The following is a 15,389-nucleotide window of genomic DNA, read 5'->3' as shown; positions in this document are numbered from 1 at the left end:
CAAATAAATGTGACTTGATATAATTTTTTAATGTAAATGTTAACACTAGAAATGCAGTTTTTAGAATTTGCAGCAAGTTAGAGAAATGTAAAGCTGCTTTAACTGAAATAAAGCATTATTGCTAACTTCATCACTACAAAAAATATCTGGCAAGAAATAAATGGCCTTGACTGTTAAAAGTTGACTATTTGGTTCATACAAGTTGAATATTTCCCTCAGAGCAGCTGTCAGAATGTGAATCCAGAGTTTATTTTACTGAGGATAACGGTATGGAGACAGTTTCAAGTACCGCAAGTATCGCCAGTTTCATCAGAGAAGTAGTGCCTTAAAGACCTTACCGCATGATTACTGTGCAATACCATGGAAGCCTTCAGACAAAAACGAGGTTAATGTACAACATGTCCAGTCCATGGTTCTTTGTAAGGAACGCAAAAGCTTATCTACCTACCCACACACCTTGGCAGGGGGGCACTCCATACCCTTCTTCCCCCACCCAAGCAGGTAATCTTGAGCTCCCCCTCCAGACGGTAGCCACCGAAGCAGGAGAATATGAGCGAGTCGCCAACCCCAAACTGGAAGCCCACCCTTCGACTGTAGGCAGGCACTCCAGGATCCTCACACGGCTCCAGATCATACTCTGCCAGAGACACAACAATGAAAAAACACTTTGCTTTGATCCCCTTGATGGGTGAGAAAAACTGAATGGCAGAGTGAGGAGATGAAACAACAGATCTGTATTTATGAAGCGCGCGTTTGATGCTCTGCAACTGATAAAGTGTAGTTGACAGTTTAGATGGATTCAGTGCTTTCAGGTGTTAGCAGTCCGTGTTACTTTACTGCATCAGTAAAAAGGATAGTCACACTGTCACAGCATTCATGTCTTCACAAATATTACAGAAAAAAAGTGAAAATGCACTGCAGATGAGCAACAGATAGTAACAAATCACAGCCCCACCTGAGAAGGTGATGTTAAAGCCCTCGTAGGACATGGAGAAGTCTGAGACGAATCGGAGCTGGGCGCTGAAGTTGCCGAAGAGGCCGGCTTTGATGGAGGGCGGCAAGACGGAGCCGGTGAGCCTGGCCACGGGATCGGTGAAGCTGCCGTCCTCCGTAATGAGCAGGTAATCGTGTGAGTCCTCCAGGTGGAACGTGTGAAAAACGAGCTGCACTCCTGAGGGGAGGGAAGTTTCAGACGAGATTAGGGGCCATCGGTCACACACGGAAAAACCCTGCTCCGTGCTTACAAGCCCACAAAGAGGATGGGGCCAGGTAATGCTGATGAAAACAAAATTGCATCGCCACCACAACTGGATGGTCTCTAGTTGGAAAAAAAAAATGGGGTTTTGGAAGAAATGGTACATTTGCAATCATGGGATTTGAGGGGGTAATTTGGTTGGAAAAAAATAAAAAGCAGGTCATTTGGTCTTTTGATGACGCCGACATTTTGAAAGTAGAAGCACTAAATTACTGTTTTGACTTACCCTTTCCGTGTGATACTTCTATTGTCCAGGTGCAATTGAGCGAGTTAGGGTAGAAGTCTGGGAACCCGGGAGAGAGAATACTTCCACTCTTTCCAAATATGTAGCCTCCACATAGAGCTGAAATACAAATGGAAATTACAATTGTGTTTTATATATTTATCAGAAATCAGTGCATACAATGATCAACCATATGATTCACATCCAGAGCTGGACAGTAACGGAGTACATTTACTTGAGTACAGTTCTTGAGTACAATTTTGAGGGATCTGTACTTTACTCGAGTATCATTTTTGGGGAGTACTCATGACTTTACTCAAGTACATTTGAGAGGCAAATATTGTACTCTTTACTCCACTACATTTCTATCCATAACCGTGAGTACCCGTTACTTCTTCTAAAAAAAAGGAAAAAAGACAAATCTCGGAAACCCTCAATTTGTTGTTTCCCTCTCAAACGTGATTGGATTGTGCAGGCGCCACTGATTGGGACAGCCTATCAGCAATCACCTTCAGCTTTCCGCCGAAGTCAACTCCATGGTCAGATTTAGATAAGAGACGAAACCTTGGACGAAACAATGGACAATCCCGGGAATGTGCCAACCTGTGGCCCCACCTCGCTAGACTATTTCAATTTTCTGAACAAGTTAATGATAGTTTTCGCTTTAAGTTTTTCAATTACAAAATAGTATTTTGTATTTTACAGTTTTTTTTAAATGCTTACACACTAAATATTTGCTTGTCACACAATTTTCTAATCATGTCTTCCAAACATCCACACCAAATCTGCAAAACCATACACTAATTCTCAGTGTTTGACTCAGTTTTCAATTGACTAAAACACATTTTGCAAAACACCACACACAATTTTCTACTTAACACACAAAAATCAAACAGGAAGTAATTTGATTTCATTTTTCAAACACAAGCCATCAAAATGCCACACTAAATCACCAGTGCTTCACTCTCTCTCTCTTCACATGTGTAAACACCATCCAGTCATTGCCTTAGTATAGGCCTATAAATAGATACTCTATATGTAGGTATGGACCCTTTCAATCTGGCCCTAGAGGATTTCAGAACCACTGCAGATACTTTTTTCTTTTTTTTTATATTTTTTGTCTTTTTTTTTTGTGTCATTTTTATAGACCTATGAATACATACACAACCCCCCACACACACACACACACACGCACACACATTTTTTCTTTGGAAAAAGCAAAGTAATTTGAATAGTCAGTCATTTCCATAGGCAAAATCCTTTTCAGAACTCCATGTACATCTGGTGGTCATTGCCTCATCTGGTGGTCTATTTTGCTTTGCTTTGTTCTTGTTGGTTGTAAAATACTGTATTCACAACAGCAAATTATTTGGGAAAAATCACTATTTTTTGGTTTCAATATTGCTTGCATTTTTACTGTGTATTTCAACTTCTCTCTGTAGATACCGCAACTTTCATTCTTGTATGGAAATACATAAAGCCTATGAAAAGACAGAAGAAGCTTAGGTTTTGAGCAACAGTGTGTACATGATGTATCCAAATGTCATATTATGACAAAAGTGTTTGTAATGTGAGGCGAATGTTTGATTTAAAGATGTGTTCATGACATTTTGAATGTTGTGTGTCATTTTGCTGGAGATTTGAGTCATTTTGCATTTGTGTGAGCAATTGTTGGTTTTGTGTGTGGAGTTTTGAAAAAAAGACACAGAGTTTTGAAAACGTGTGTAAACAGTTGTAAATACGTATTTTAAATACATGTATTAGAAATACTGCCCATCACTGGCAACATGGTAAAAAGATGAAAATGACTTGATTTTACTTTCAATTCCTTTTACATTCTCCAAGGTATTAACATTAACATTTTTCATAACTCCAAGTAGGATGTTTCTGTACATAAATGTAAGCACTGTGTCAGTAGTAATGCAATATTTAGAAAATGTAGGCTACTCTTGTACTCTTGATACTGAAGTACTTTTAAAAACAAGTACTTCAGTACTTTTACTTAAGTAGACATCTGACTGTTGTACTTTTACTTGTACTTGAGTACAATTTAGCAAAGGGTATCTGTACTTTTACTCAAGTAATGAAGCTGTGTACTCTGTCCGCCTCTGTTCACATCACAATTCACGTTGGTATATCTGCCTTCTTCAGAACAACTAGCCTGGCCCCGCTCGCCTAGTATATCCAGTCATTTTCATCTCACTGATATAATAAAATATGGCTCCTCTAAATGTATTTTACGTTTCCCTCAGCCATCAGGATGGTTGACCAATCAGCGATGAGAGAGAATGGCGTTAGCTTTGGAATTAAAAGTGGCTAAGGTAAACGGTAGTAGTCAGCAAACGGTAGTAAACATTAAAAAATTGCAGTTGGAAGAATGTGTAATTTCATACAGAAAAGGTGCATTGTTTCCAGACTGCCAATGTGGTTTATTATCAGTTTGTAAAGGTTACAGTAGGTGAAGTAGGAAGTAACATCAGAAATCCCTGATCAATCAATTGGTCTACATCCATTACGATGCTAGGGTTGGAAACATTTCCCAATGGAGAGTATCCAGACTCTTCACAAAAATGAAACGAGGTGAGTAAGTCTGGTGAAACCAGGCTAGGGAGGTAAATGAATAAGCCAACGCAGATATTATCAATCCAATCATATCAGCCTTCAGTATCAGTCTTGGTGTTCTGATAATAGCAGTTCACATGAAAACAAAGGTGTGAATGATCGCAAAGATACACTGCTTCATTAGACTGTATTTTGATTAGTATGCCAATTGTGTCTAAAACTGCTCAAAGACATTACAACATTAAAAAGGGTCCAGGCAGCTTTGATATGGAATCTAGGTCAGAGTCTGCAAACAATGTCCCTGGGTGTTAAAAGGGAAAAAAAATCTAATATGCACTTTATAAATGTAATAAACAAACTTTTGGAGCCTCTCCATATTATGTGCAGAGACAGCACTGATGACAGTGTGAATCCGAGAGGCAGACAAGTTTCCAAATGAAACCCTTTGGAGTTTTAGGCGTCTGGCAACACTCGAGATGAAGATGTGGGATAGACTGATAACGGCTGCGGGGAGATCAAAGGCAAAATTAATAACAAGTCATAACGCAGCAAGGAAAGACCCCATCAATGAAGATAGAGGCATCCCAAGAAACATGCTTCACGTCACCTCAATCGCCGCATCCATGAAAGGCACAGGAGAGTTGTGTAACGACTCCACAACATCTGCCTAAACATAATCATAATGGACCAAACATGCAAGTATCTGAATTATCATAACTTTTTTTCTTATGTAACAGGCTACTGGCACTGGCAAGTCGACTAATACTGGTATATTTAAAAAAAAAAATGAAAAATGAAAATAAAAAGCAATTAAGGGCAAGCTTGCAAAATAGAGCACATTCACACAAAAATGCACAGAGTTCACAGTGGCAATTCTGCATAGCTCCAGAGGCAATGGCGATGCTGGTGATTAAGTGGAGATCATGTTGCGCATGTTATCATACACGCCCAAGGCAACATCTGCAAGTTAATCGGCATAGATTGTTCCTCCACCGTGAGACAAATAAAAGTCACATAATGGTGCAGCGTCCCGGCGCGCGCCGCTACACAGACGTTCAGGCCCGAGCTGATTTGTCGCCGATAAGTGGGTGAAGGGAGTTCCTTTATTCGGGTGCTGAGGGAAAACGCCCTTTTACAGCAACCTTGAGATCCGTGTTGGGTTGAACATACAACCTGAAACAAAGCAGCAGCACATAGCTCCCTTGCTGTAAACATAACTGCCGTGTCTAAAGGTGGCACTGTAAGTGAAGTGGTGGAATATACCTTGTTTGCACCATAGACTGTATATATCAGCTATCACCAAATGGCGGACCGCAGTCCGAGTCCGGACCGTGACGTGATCCTATCCGGACCCAGACCATAATAGCCTAATTTAGATTTTCACGTAAGATTTCAAAGCTGCGCTAAATGTTTCGTTGGTTAGGATAACAGCATTTACTTCAGGAGCTTCAGGAACCATCATTTCGCTTGCTGCTACTCAGTCAGTGAAATCTGTGAATTCTGATAAAGTCGAGTCAGTGTAAAGTAGCCTACTATGGAGAAGAGACTGATAGCCTGAAACGAGCGAGGATAGGAGACGGGATGAGAAACAATCAGATGGATATCTAAGTTAACGATAAGTAGGCCTAAGTTATTTTCAAATCATCGATTGCTCAAAGAGGAGAAAGCTAGACAGCGAGAACAGGGCTTTATATAACGATACGGGGGCAATACCACGCAAAACTGTCACGTCCATAACGCCAACTAAATATGGATGTGACAGTTTTACGCGGAATTGCCCTGGACCTCTTCTATATATTCTGAGACAGGCGATTTTAAGCGCCAATTTGAAGCATCTCTACTAGACAAAGCATGTATTTTGAGCAAGCATAGGGTAGGCTAGGCCCATTCAACAGTGAACTGAGACCACAGAATATTTTACGATTTAAGAAGGCAATATGATTGATCCACCACAATCTAGTTAAGCCTACATGCATTCACTGCCCAACAACGTGATATTCCTGGGTTTCCAGGATTTCGGGTCAACATAAAAAAAACCTAAAAAAATTAAATTAAACTTGCTGATTAATGGGTTCAAGGAACCAGGTGTGGAATATCCATCCTTGTCTCAGCTCAAATTTTGTTTTAAGTTCACGTTAAGATCTTAAAAATAACCAAGGCTACTCAGTTTTTCTCCCCAATTAGGCTACTCTTATCTTGCCTTATTTCTCCTCATTTCGAATGTTGCCTTTTAGGCTACTTATTTTATTTCACATTAAACATTAGGCCTAGGCCTACAATCTTCTATTTCTTGAATTTTCCCTTGGCGATCTATCTATCTATCTATCTATCTACAACTAGGCTCCATCCATCCATCTTAATATTATACATACATATACATAGCCTAAACACGCACGTTAAACATTATGATGCTCCGGACCTTTGCTTGAGGAAATTTTCCGTAACTGGACCTCGCCGAAGATTAATTGAATACCCCTGGTATATATAGTTCTAAACAGTCCATGGTTTGCACCAAATGTGTGAATGGTGACAGATTCCTATGGAAGAATATTAGACTCAAAAGTTTTGTACGTGTGTATCACGTTTTGAAACTGTAGAAATTATTTGTAACTGTAAAAATGATCTGTACAAGTAATTGTCAATATCACAAATATGCGCTACACTTACAAATCTATTCTAGGGGTACGGATCGGTTTTACAGCTACAAATCATCCTACAGTTAAAAATATTTTACAATTACAAATATATTCTACAATTACACATCAATATTCTACGCACAAAAAGCTGCTCTACAGTTACAAATCTTTTCAACAGGTGTACAGACTTTTGCACCACCTTTGGGATGAAAAGTGTCTCATATGTATTGTGTGTGTGTGTAACAGGATTTGTAACTGTAAAAATTATTTGTGATTTAACAAAAAAATAACACGAACAATTTTAAGTATTACTCATATGTCGTTCACTTACAAATATATTCCACAGGTATGAAATATTCCACAGTTGCTGTCTTTCAATTACTGCCAAACTATTCTTGCCATTACAAATTTCTGCTGCTTGCACAATTATTTTCTACAAGTATTCACAAAATTATTTTGAGACTGTTCTGGCGCTTCCTGTTGAATAGCCAATGGCGATCCTCAGGTTTGGCTAGCCAACCATGAATCTCAGTTCACTAACCAATCACAGAGCAGGAGCAGCAGGACAACGTTGTGTACAAGTGTGCAAGTCTGTGGGTGCAACCAAACCTGAGTCTACGCTTTGGAGCACTGGTAGTCTTGGGGGCTAGAGGGCAGTAGTCCAGATTGTATTCCTCACTCACAATTTTGGTCGCCTGATTCCTTGCTCCTTTCCTTGAGGTATGTTGGTAGCCTACACCAAACAGACATGTTCTATGTCCACTATTCCTTGTTAATACAGTCAGTGTACCTGATATACGGGGCAACGAGGGGAGATCAATCAATGGCAACTAATGTGGGCAACAGACAAATAACTATTATATATAGCAAGCTACCGCTAGTTAGCCAAATCCCACTCAATCAGTTTAAGCAGCATACAAGTGCTAACGGAAATGTAGTGTGTGGATGGAAATAAATAACAACACTCAACATACTTTTGAAGACATTTTGTTTCAAGTTTGTAACAAATGCGGTCAAAGTTTTAAGGGAGTTTGTCAGTCGGTCATAAGGTAGGCTCAGCAAAAAGAGGCAGGCGGCTAGCATTATTATCAAGAGGTGTGCTGCTAACCATTAGGCCTCGTATGCCAGGTCTACCTCCAGATTGTGAGGTGCTACTTTGGACTTGACGAACTCTTATAGTAGGCAACAGAAACTCTTTACTGCAGAAAAACCGTAGTAGGTTTGATGCTCAACAGATTGCTCTGGAGTTAGTTATAAGTTAATAATAAGTATCCATTGATATGTGTGACAAAACATACCAACTGGTGTCAACATCAGCTAGGCTATGTTGGCATTTTCTGATGGTTCTTCATGACTGACCATAAGGTACAAAATAAATAATACAGAAATACAGTGCTGGGCATTGGTAGACAATCATATTAATCTGTCTATGTATCTATTTCTTCTGTGTAAGCAGTTTCTTATGGATCCCCAGTTGCTGCCTCCTTCTGAAGCACAGGTGGGTCATAAAATATATTTTACTGTCTATGAAAATAGTTAAGCCTCGATGTGAGTTTCAAAAAGCCTACCTTTTGAACTTGTTGACGGCAGTATTCCTACTTAAAACAACATCCTCGGATGTGTATGTTTTATATGTTGTAAAAGTTAAAGAGAAATCACTACTATTCTATCTTAAAAAGTCAGTTTATTTTCAAACGTTTTTGTTGGTTCCTGTCAGTGATAGATCATTATCTATGATAAATTTATAGTTACTCTCTACACTGGCAGGTTATTAGAGAGGCTGAAAACCAGACTGGAACAGGCTCTTCAAAGGCAGCCTCTGGACCTGGACTATTTAGAGTTCCTCTGTACCAGTGAGTTGAGCCTAGTTTACTGAGTACTCACATGCCATTTCCAGAAGAGGTAAGCAAAGTCTGTTTGTTTTTTGTGCAAAATAAGTACAAACATTACCCGTTTTCAGAATACTTACAGAAGGTGCCATTGAGTCCTGCTGTCCTGCTAAAATAAACTTCACTGACAGTTTTTACATAATTTTCCCCTCACAAACTATTAGATACCAGAATACAGTTGTTTTGTACTGTAAAAAGTATTAAGTGTTGATTTATATATATTTAAAACAAAAGAGGAGACGGCAGAGCCTCATGCTTATAATCATTAATTAATTATAAAATAAATCATGGACCTACACCAGTAATCCTCACTATTTTTCTCACAAGAGACACATTGGCAGTGCAAAATCAAAAGGAGAGCCTCTTTTATGACAACGTACTAAGTCACCTTTGCAAATGTGCATTTCTACATATAAATTGGACATCCCACAAAAAAGAAATAACACAGCCAATACATTTTCATTTAAGACCAGTCATCTAATACTGGGATGAGTGGAAGCTGGCATGTGTGTCCTTGACTTTCTTCATGCTGTAATTTTAGTAGCAGGTTTGACAATACCCCCTTTAGGAAGCACCATTAAGGCTTAATAACTTCCTTTCACCTTCATTATTGTATTTGGGTGAAGGGAGATATATAATTAAGATGTTTTTTTTTTTTCACAGTGCAGGATTGTATGTTTATGAAGCACATTTGAAAAAAAATATTGACTGTTACCACATACAGTGGGTCCCATTCAGAAGTGGCCACTTCTTTCACGTTTTCTGTGATTCATGCAGCTGTGTGAAATGTATTACAACTTATCGCCACAAGGTGGCAGTTTAAGTCCACTGTAGCATTTGTAAACAGGGCAGTGGAGTGCATTCAAAGGCGTTGCAGTGGCAGTGAGATACTGTAAGCAGAACGAAAACTGAAGATCACCTCGTTGAAGTCATCATACAGTAGACTAGGCTAAATCAGAGCTTGCTTTTGTTTTTATCAACCTGGGGCCAGAGATGATGGCCTTTGGCGAACAGTTTAGTCCTACTCAAAATGAGTAAAATCAAAAGCACTATACAGATGACATGAAAAAGGTTATGATGTATGGATTCCCAAGTGTCCAAGCTTCCAAATGGTGTATAACATAACTATGCTTCATAGCAATATGGGATTTAGAATGTTGGGGGAAGGAAGGTAGGTGTTCTTCATAAGGTTAAAATATTGTTGTTATGATGCGTTTAACAGGTCATAGGCAGACGGGAAAAGCAGGCCTTAAAAGAGGGCTACAGGATACTGGGGTGCTCCCAATGATAACAGAACGGCCAGAACTGGCTAGAGTTCTGTTCCCACAAGGTGTCTCATCTCTGATGGATCCTAAGGTATTAATGTTCAAGCATGACAATTTAAATATGGCAAGCATGATACATCCTCTCACATCCTCACACTTTTTGCAAAGGTAAATTTGTAAATGGAGGAAAACAACTGACAGAATAAAGTACATCATGACTGGTACAGTGCACAATAGTATTCCAAACAGGGCACACTGTTTTTGTTGCAGATGATTTTGAAAAGAGTCGTTTGACCAGATGAGACGGAGGTTGACGAAGATGAAATGGAAGACTGCTGTGTCACAGCCTACCTCAGACAATACGCTGTAAGTGGTATGACAAATATTTCCTAAGATCCCCCTGCCTGGTCAAGGGCACTTCAGCCGTGCCTACAGGTCGGGACTCAAACCGGCAACCCTCCGGTTACAAGTCCGAAGCGCTAACCAGGCTAGCATTGTATAACAAACGAACTACTACTAAAAGTATTTTCTGATATTGTCTTTTAATTCTTACAGTTTCTGATATTGTCTTTTAATTCTTACAGTTTCTTTAGAGACATTGAAAGACCTGGTGGTCTTCTGGACGGGATGGTCTGTTGGCAGGGGCAATGCCGACTGTACTTTGAAACTCCCCTAGGGACAAGAATGTATGACACCTTCAAAGAAGCTATGAATGCATGCTGAAATAAAGCAATTATGGTTTTGGCTTGATCTAGTGTTGTTTTCTGCAAGTTCAATGCAGTATAGTCAACAATTTCAGTGTTTCAGACGGTGACCAGAGTTCCAGTTGTTCAATGAATAAACTATGCAATGAGAAACTGTATGACGATTGCTATTTTTCCTAGTTGTATATTTAACTACAATGTGTGCACCATATGCAGTAGCCAGAAAAGTTGTGATTTTGTTTCTCAGCTGCCACAAGGCACCTATCCCCAACTTGCTCTGAGAAACTGGCTCTGGTAAGAATTGATGTCTAAGTTGCTTTGGATAAAAACGTAAGCCTAATGAATAAAATTATTTATCAAAGTTCACATATCCCAGCATTAGGGAATAATATTTAAAAATGCAATTTAAAATTTATCAGACAGGACAGGGGAGAAGTCTACAATAATGGTGTTCAAAGACTAGAATACAATAGACCTAAGAAACACATTTTAAATAACAAATATAGGAGGGAAGGAGATGTATTTTCTATTCAGTGGTAGGCTACATGTTCTCCATGCTGATGTAAATAATGGTCCAGTGATCCAGTGGAGTGATCTTGAAGGCCCTTGATAAGAGATATTACATCAGTGTTTCAGAACAAGGACCACTTAACCAATAAATAAAAAAACCTCACAGACCACCTAGCTAAACAAAAAATAGTAGGCCTACTCATTGCTTATTACCTTGCTTATTGTCAGAGGATTCATGATTTAAACTGGAACTGGAAAAGCATGATTGTATTTGTAGTAGCTTATCTGCACAGGTACAGTTGGCAAATTATCAAAGTTAACAAACCATCAGAAATGTAAAACGATGACTGTAATTAACATAGCTGAAGTCGCCCATTTGAAATGTAAATAAATTGATAACTTAACTACCTAGGAACAGCCGAAAGATAACTGCCGATAGGGAGGGGAAACATTTTGTTAACGACTTACCCCGTGTATCAGGTACACTGGCTGTATTAACTATCAATGTACCTCAAGGAAATAGGAAACTAGCATCGGAGCCCGTTCCTTAATTAGACATTCTCTGCTAGCGTGCTCCAAGCGTAGACTCCAAGTTTGGTTGCACCCACACAACTAGCCAGTAGCCACGACGACGGCGCTGCTCCTGCTCTGTGATTGGTTGGCTAGCCAAACCTGAGGATCGCCATTGGCTATTCAACAGGAAGCGCCAGAACAGTCTCAAAATGATTTGTATAGAACTACTTGTAGAAAATACTTGTGCGAGCAGCAGAGATTTGTAATGGCAGAATAGTTTTGTAATTTAAAGACAGCAACTGTGGAATATTTCATACCTGTGGAATATATTTGTAAGTGAACGACATATGAGTAATACTTAAAATTGTTCGTGTTATTTTTTGTTAAATCACAAATAATTTTACAGTTACAAATCCTGTTACACACACACACAAATACATATGAGACACTTCTCATCCCAAAGGTGGTGCAAAAGTCTGTACACCTGTAGAAAAGATTTGTAACTGTAGAGCAGCTTTTTTAAAGCGTAGAATATTGATGTGTAATTGTAGAATATATTTGTAATTGTAAAATATTTTTAACTGTAGGATGATTTGTAGCTGTAAAACCGATCCGTACCCGTAGAATAGATTTGTAACTGTAGCGCATATTTGTGATATTGACAATTACTTGTACAGATCATTTTTACAGTTACAAATAATTTCTACAGTTTCAAAACGTGATACACACGTACAAAACTTTTGAGTCTAATATTCTTCCATAGATTCCCATCTTCTTGCACGGACTCATTATGATGTAAGGTTAAGATTTAGCATGTGACATCAAGAACGCTGTAGCTTTCATGGTCCACTTAAAAAAAAAAAGGAATATACAGGAACTGAGGTTAAGCAACATGAGCTGCTTTGGGAATTTGATAGCATGTGTTATTTTTCATAAGTGACTTCATGAGTGCATTTTACAGTACTTATGCATATTTGATCAAACAGCAGCGTCAATGCAGTCTGTGGGTGGAATTAAAGTGGGTTTGTGGTGGTGGTGCTGGCGGAGTCGGGTGTGGATATTTATTTCAATTTATTTTGCCATTTCTCTGCAAAAAATAGGTAAGAAACGCTTGTGTTTTGTCACAAAGGTCAGGTCCAGCTGATGATACATCTGTTTGAATAAAAGTCTATTAGAATAAAGTGCACATTGGAGATGGTGGGTGTGGAAGAGGATGCCACAGGCTTGTGAACCTAATGGTCTACAGCTTGATTGTGCTTACAGGAAAAGACGGCGTGGGGGCTGCTTTAATCCCGCACCAGAAGGCGACAAATAAGATAAACAAAACAAACGAGTGGTGGGTGAGTCCTCAGATCCGTCTTTCTATCTGCAGGCCCTCCCAGTGCGGCGCCTCCGCTTTAAAGGCGATTTCCTGCGCCATAGATTCAAGTCACCAGCTCCTCTCATGAAGAATTAATGAACTGAAGTCCAAAGGGGGTGGAGGTGGGGGTTTTAGGGTGGGGGTGGGGTGAGGGCTGGGAGGCTGAGATGGCTTACTTTCCTCCATCCTGATAAAGAAAATGGGAGTCAGCTGTGCATATCGCTCACACCTTCCTCTCTGAGCATGATGCTGAGAGGAGAGGGAGGGAGGGAGGGAAGGGGCAGGTCCTCCCCCCGTCTGGTGCTTAAGAGACCATGCTGCAGGGTAATTGTGACTGAGTGTGTGTGTCTGTGTCTGTGTGAGTGTACATGACATGTATGTGTGTGCATTTCTTTACATGTGTGTGTGTGTGTGTGTGTGTGTGTGTGTGTGTGTGTGTGCATGCTTGTGTGTGTGTGTGTGTGTGTGTGTGTGTGTGTGCGTGTGTTTGTTTATGTGTGTGTGTGTGTGTGTGCATGCTTGTGTCAGTGCGTGTGCATGTGCGTGTGCCTGTGCATGTCAGCAGAGGTGCGCCTGGCATACCATCACAGCTGGGCAGTGCGTGGTTCCACTGGTGGTTTCTCTCGCACACGATGGGCTCCTCGTCGCTCAGTGTGTACCCGTGATCACAGCTGAATGTCACCCTGGAGCCGATGGCAAAGCTGTTCCCATGCCTCTTCCCATTCACCGGGATGCCAGGGTCTAAACACGAATCTGTTTCCATCATGATGCCTGTGGGGAGAGAACAGGACCATTTCATTCCCCCCTCCTGCTCCCAAATTGAATGGAGGACAGAGACACCAAGAGCTTGCTCTGTCTTTATCGTTCTCCCCCCCTCTCTTTGTATCTCTCTCCTTCTCCCTGCACTGCTTTCTCTCTCTGTCTCTCTGTATCTCTCTCCCACAGTCTGTCTCTATTTCATCTTTTTCTCTCTCTCTCTCTCTCTCTCTCTCTCTCTCTCTCTCTCTCTCTCTCTCTCTCTCTCTCTCTCTCTCTAGTCTCTCTCCTACACTCTAGTCTCTCTACACTCTAGTCTCTCTCTCTCTCTCTCTCTCTCTCTCTCCTACACTCTAGTCTCTCTCGGCCTATCTCTTTTTTCCTTCTTTCTCCATTACTACCACCCTCCTCCTCTCTCTATGTCACTGTCCAGCAATCTCTCTGGCAATATCTCTTTTTCAGTACATTTTACGCGCTGGACATATATCAAGTTCATCTTGACATAATTAAAAGAAAATAATTATGTAGTGAAAGGATTCCTTTTGCATCTTCAGTATTACCTAAATGAAAAACATCCTTGTCTTCAACATATTTTATGACCACTTACTTCAATTATGCTATCTAAATTGATGTCTAAATCATCCTAGAACACCAGGATAGTCAATGGCTTGATTGAGCTGACTCTGTGTATAGTATCTCCTTGGACTTTGCCCAGATGTGTATCAGTCTCATATTTTATCCAAGTACATTATTAAAGTGGGAGACACAGAGTCTTTCAAGTTTCAGAGATTGTACTGATTGCACCGAGATTGTATACACTAGCTTCTGGTGACAACACACACATTAAAAACTATCTGGGCTGCATGACTCTATCACCACTTTATCTAGATGATACAATTGCCAGTGTGATTCATCAAGCTGATAAAATATATATGGCAGACAAAGCTAAATGATAACAATCCACATGACAAACATACTCATAACAATTTCCGCAAAAGGATAACATGATTGTCTTTCTCTGGAGCTGCTGAAAAACAAGGGGTGAGGACCTGTCATTTAAGACACGTTGTCCACGTCACTCCCACTCCTTGACAAGGAACACAGAGGTGACAAACAGAGTCTGGAAAGTTGAAAGCAATTTAGATATAACACAAGGTCCCCGCTCCAATTAGTCGAGGCGTTCGCTGCACTAAATGAGTTAATATTTGAACAAGAATCTCCAGACGCGCGAGGCAAGTTGGATTCCTCCTCCTTTTCTCTCGCGCCAAAGCTCGTTATCACTCTGAGTCTCTCAATCCCCACTCGCTCGCGCCGAAAAACTCACACGAGTGGCACACAATGACGAGAATCATAATGGTGGGGGGGTGGGGGAGAGAGAGAGAGACGGACGACAGACAAGCTGACTCACTCTCGTAGCGTATCTGGAAGCCCACACTGGAGCGGCTGTTGTCGGTGGTGAAGAGGAGGTACATGTAATTGCTGGTGCTGATGAGGAAGCGGGGTGCCTGCGTGCCCTGGTACTCCCCAATTAGGGGCGAGGAGGTGGAGGGGCCGTCCCGCACCTCCAGCGTGTCATAATTAACCTCCGTCTGAAACCTGCCCAAAGCGGAAGGTCAAAAGTCAAAGGTGCGCGCACACACACACACACAGACACACACACACACCCACACAGAGACACACAGATACACACACACACAGAGACACACAGTCACACAG

At 40.6% G+C, this 15,389-nt stretch overlaps 1 protein-coding gene and 1 long non-coding RNA gene across 3 annotated transcripts in view; one reads left to right on the top strand and one right to left on the bottom strand.

The window, feature by feature from the left end:
- The window catches only part of LOC125311390 (CUB and sushi domain-containing protein 1-like), a 300,533-nt gene that overhangs the window by 82,363 nt on the left and 202,781 nt on the right, over nucleotides 1-15,389 (bottom strand). For both annotated transcript variants that reach the window (XM_048269385.1, XM_048269386.1), the window contains exons 17-21: nucleotides 15,082-15,269; nucleotides 13,500-13,688; nucleotides 1,482-1,598; nucleotides 956-1,171; nucleotides 449-637 (exon numbers count right to left, since the gene is read on the bottom strand). In XM_048269385.1, the coding sequence (XP_048125342.1) occupies nucleotides 449-637; nucleotides 956-1,171; nucleotides 1,482-1,598; nucleotides 13,500-13,688; nucleotides 15,082-15,269 (899 nt within the window). The remainder of the gene's footprint in view (nucleotides 1-448; nucleotides 638-955; nucleotides 1,172-1,481; nucleotides 1,599-13,499; nucleotides 13,689-15,081; nucleotides 15,270-15,389) is intronic.
- Nucleotides 7,799-10,503, top strand: LOC125311391. Its single transcript, XR_007196477.1, has 5 exons — nucleotides 7,799-8,174; nucleotides 8,444-8,578; nucleotides 9,788-9,921; nucleotides 10,101-10,196; nucleotides 10,415-10,503. It is a non-coding gene; the product is annotated as an uncharacterized LOC125311391 (long non-coding RNA).

Source organism: Alosa alosa, chromosome 18 (genome assembly GCF_017589495.1).
Source record: "Alosa alosa isolate M-15738 ecotype Scorff River chromosome 18, AALO_Geno_1.1, whole genome shotgun sequence".
NCBI lineage: Eukaryota > Metazoa > Chordata > Actinopteri > Clupeiformes > Clupeidae > Alosa > Alosa alosa.
The sequence above is the reverse complement of the archived record's forward strand: the minus strand, read 5'-3'. Positions and strand labels throughout refer to the sequence as shown.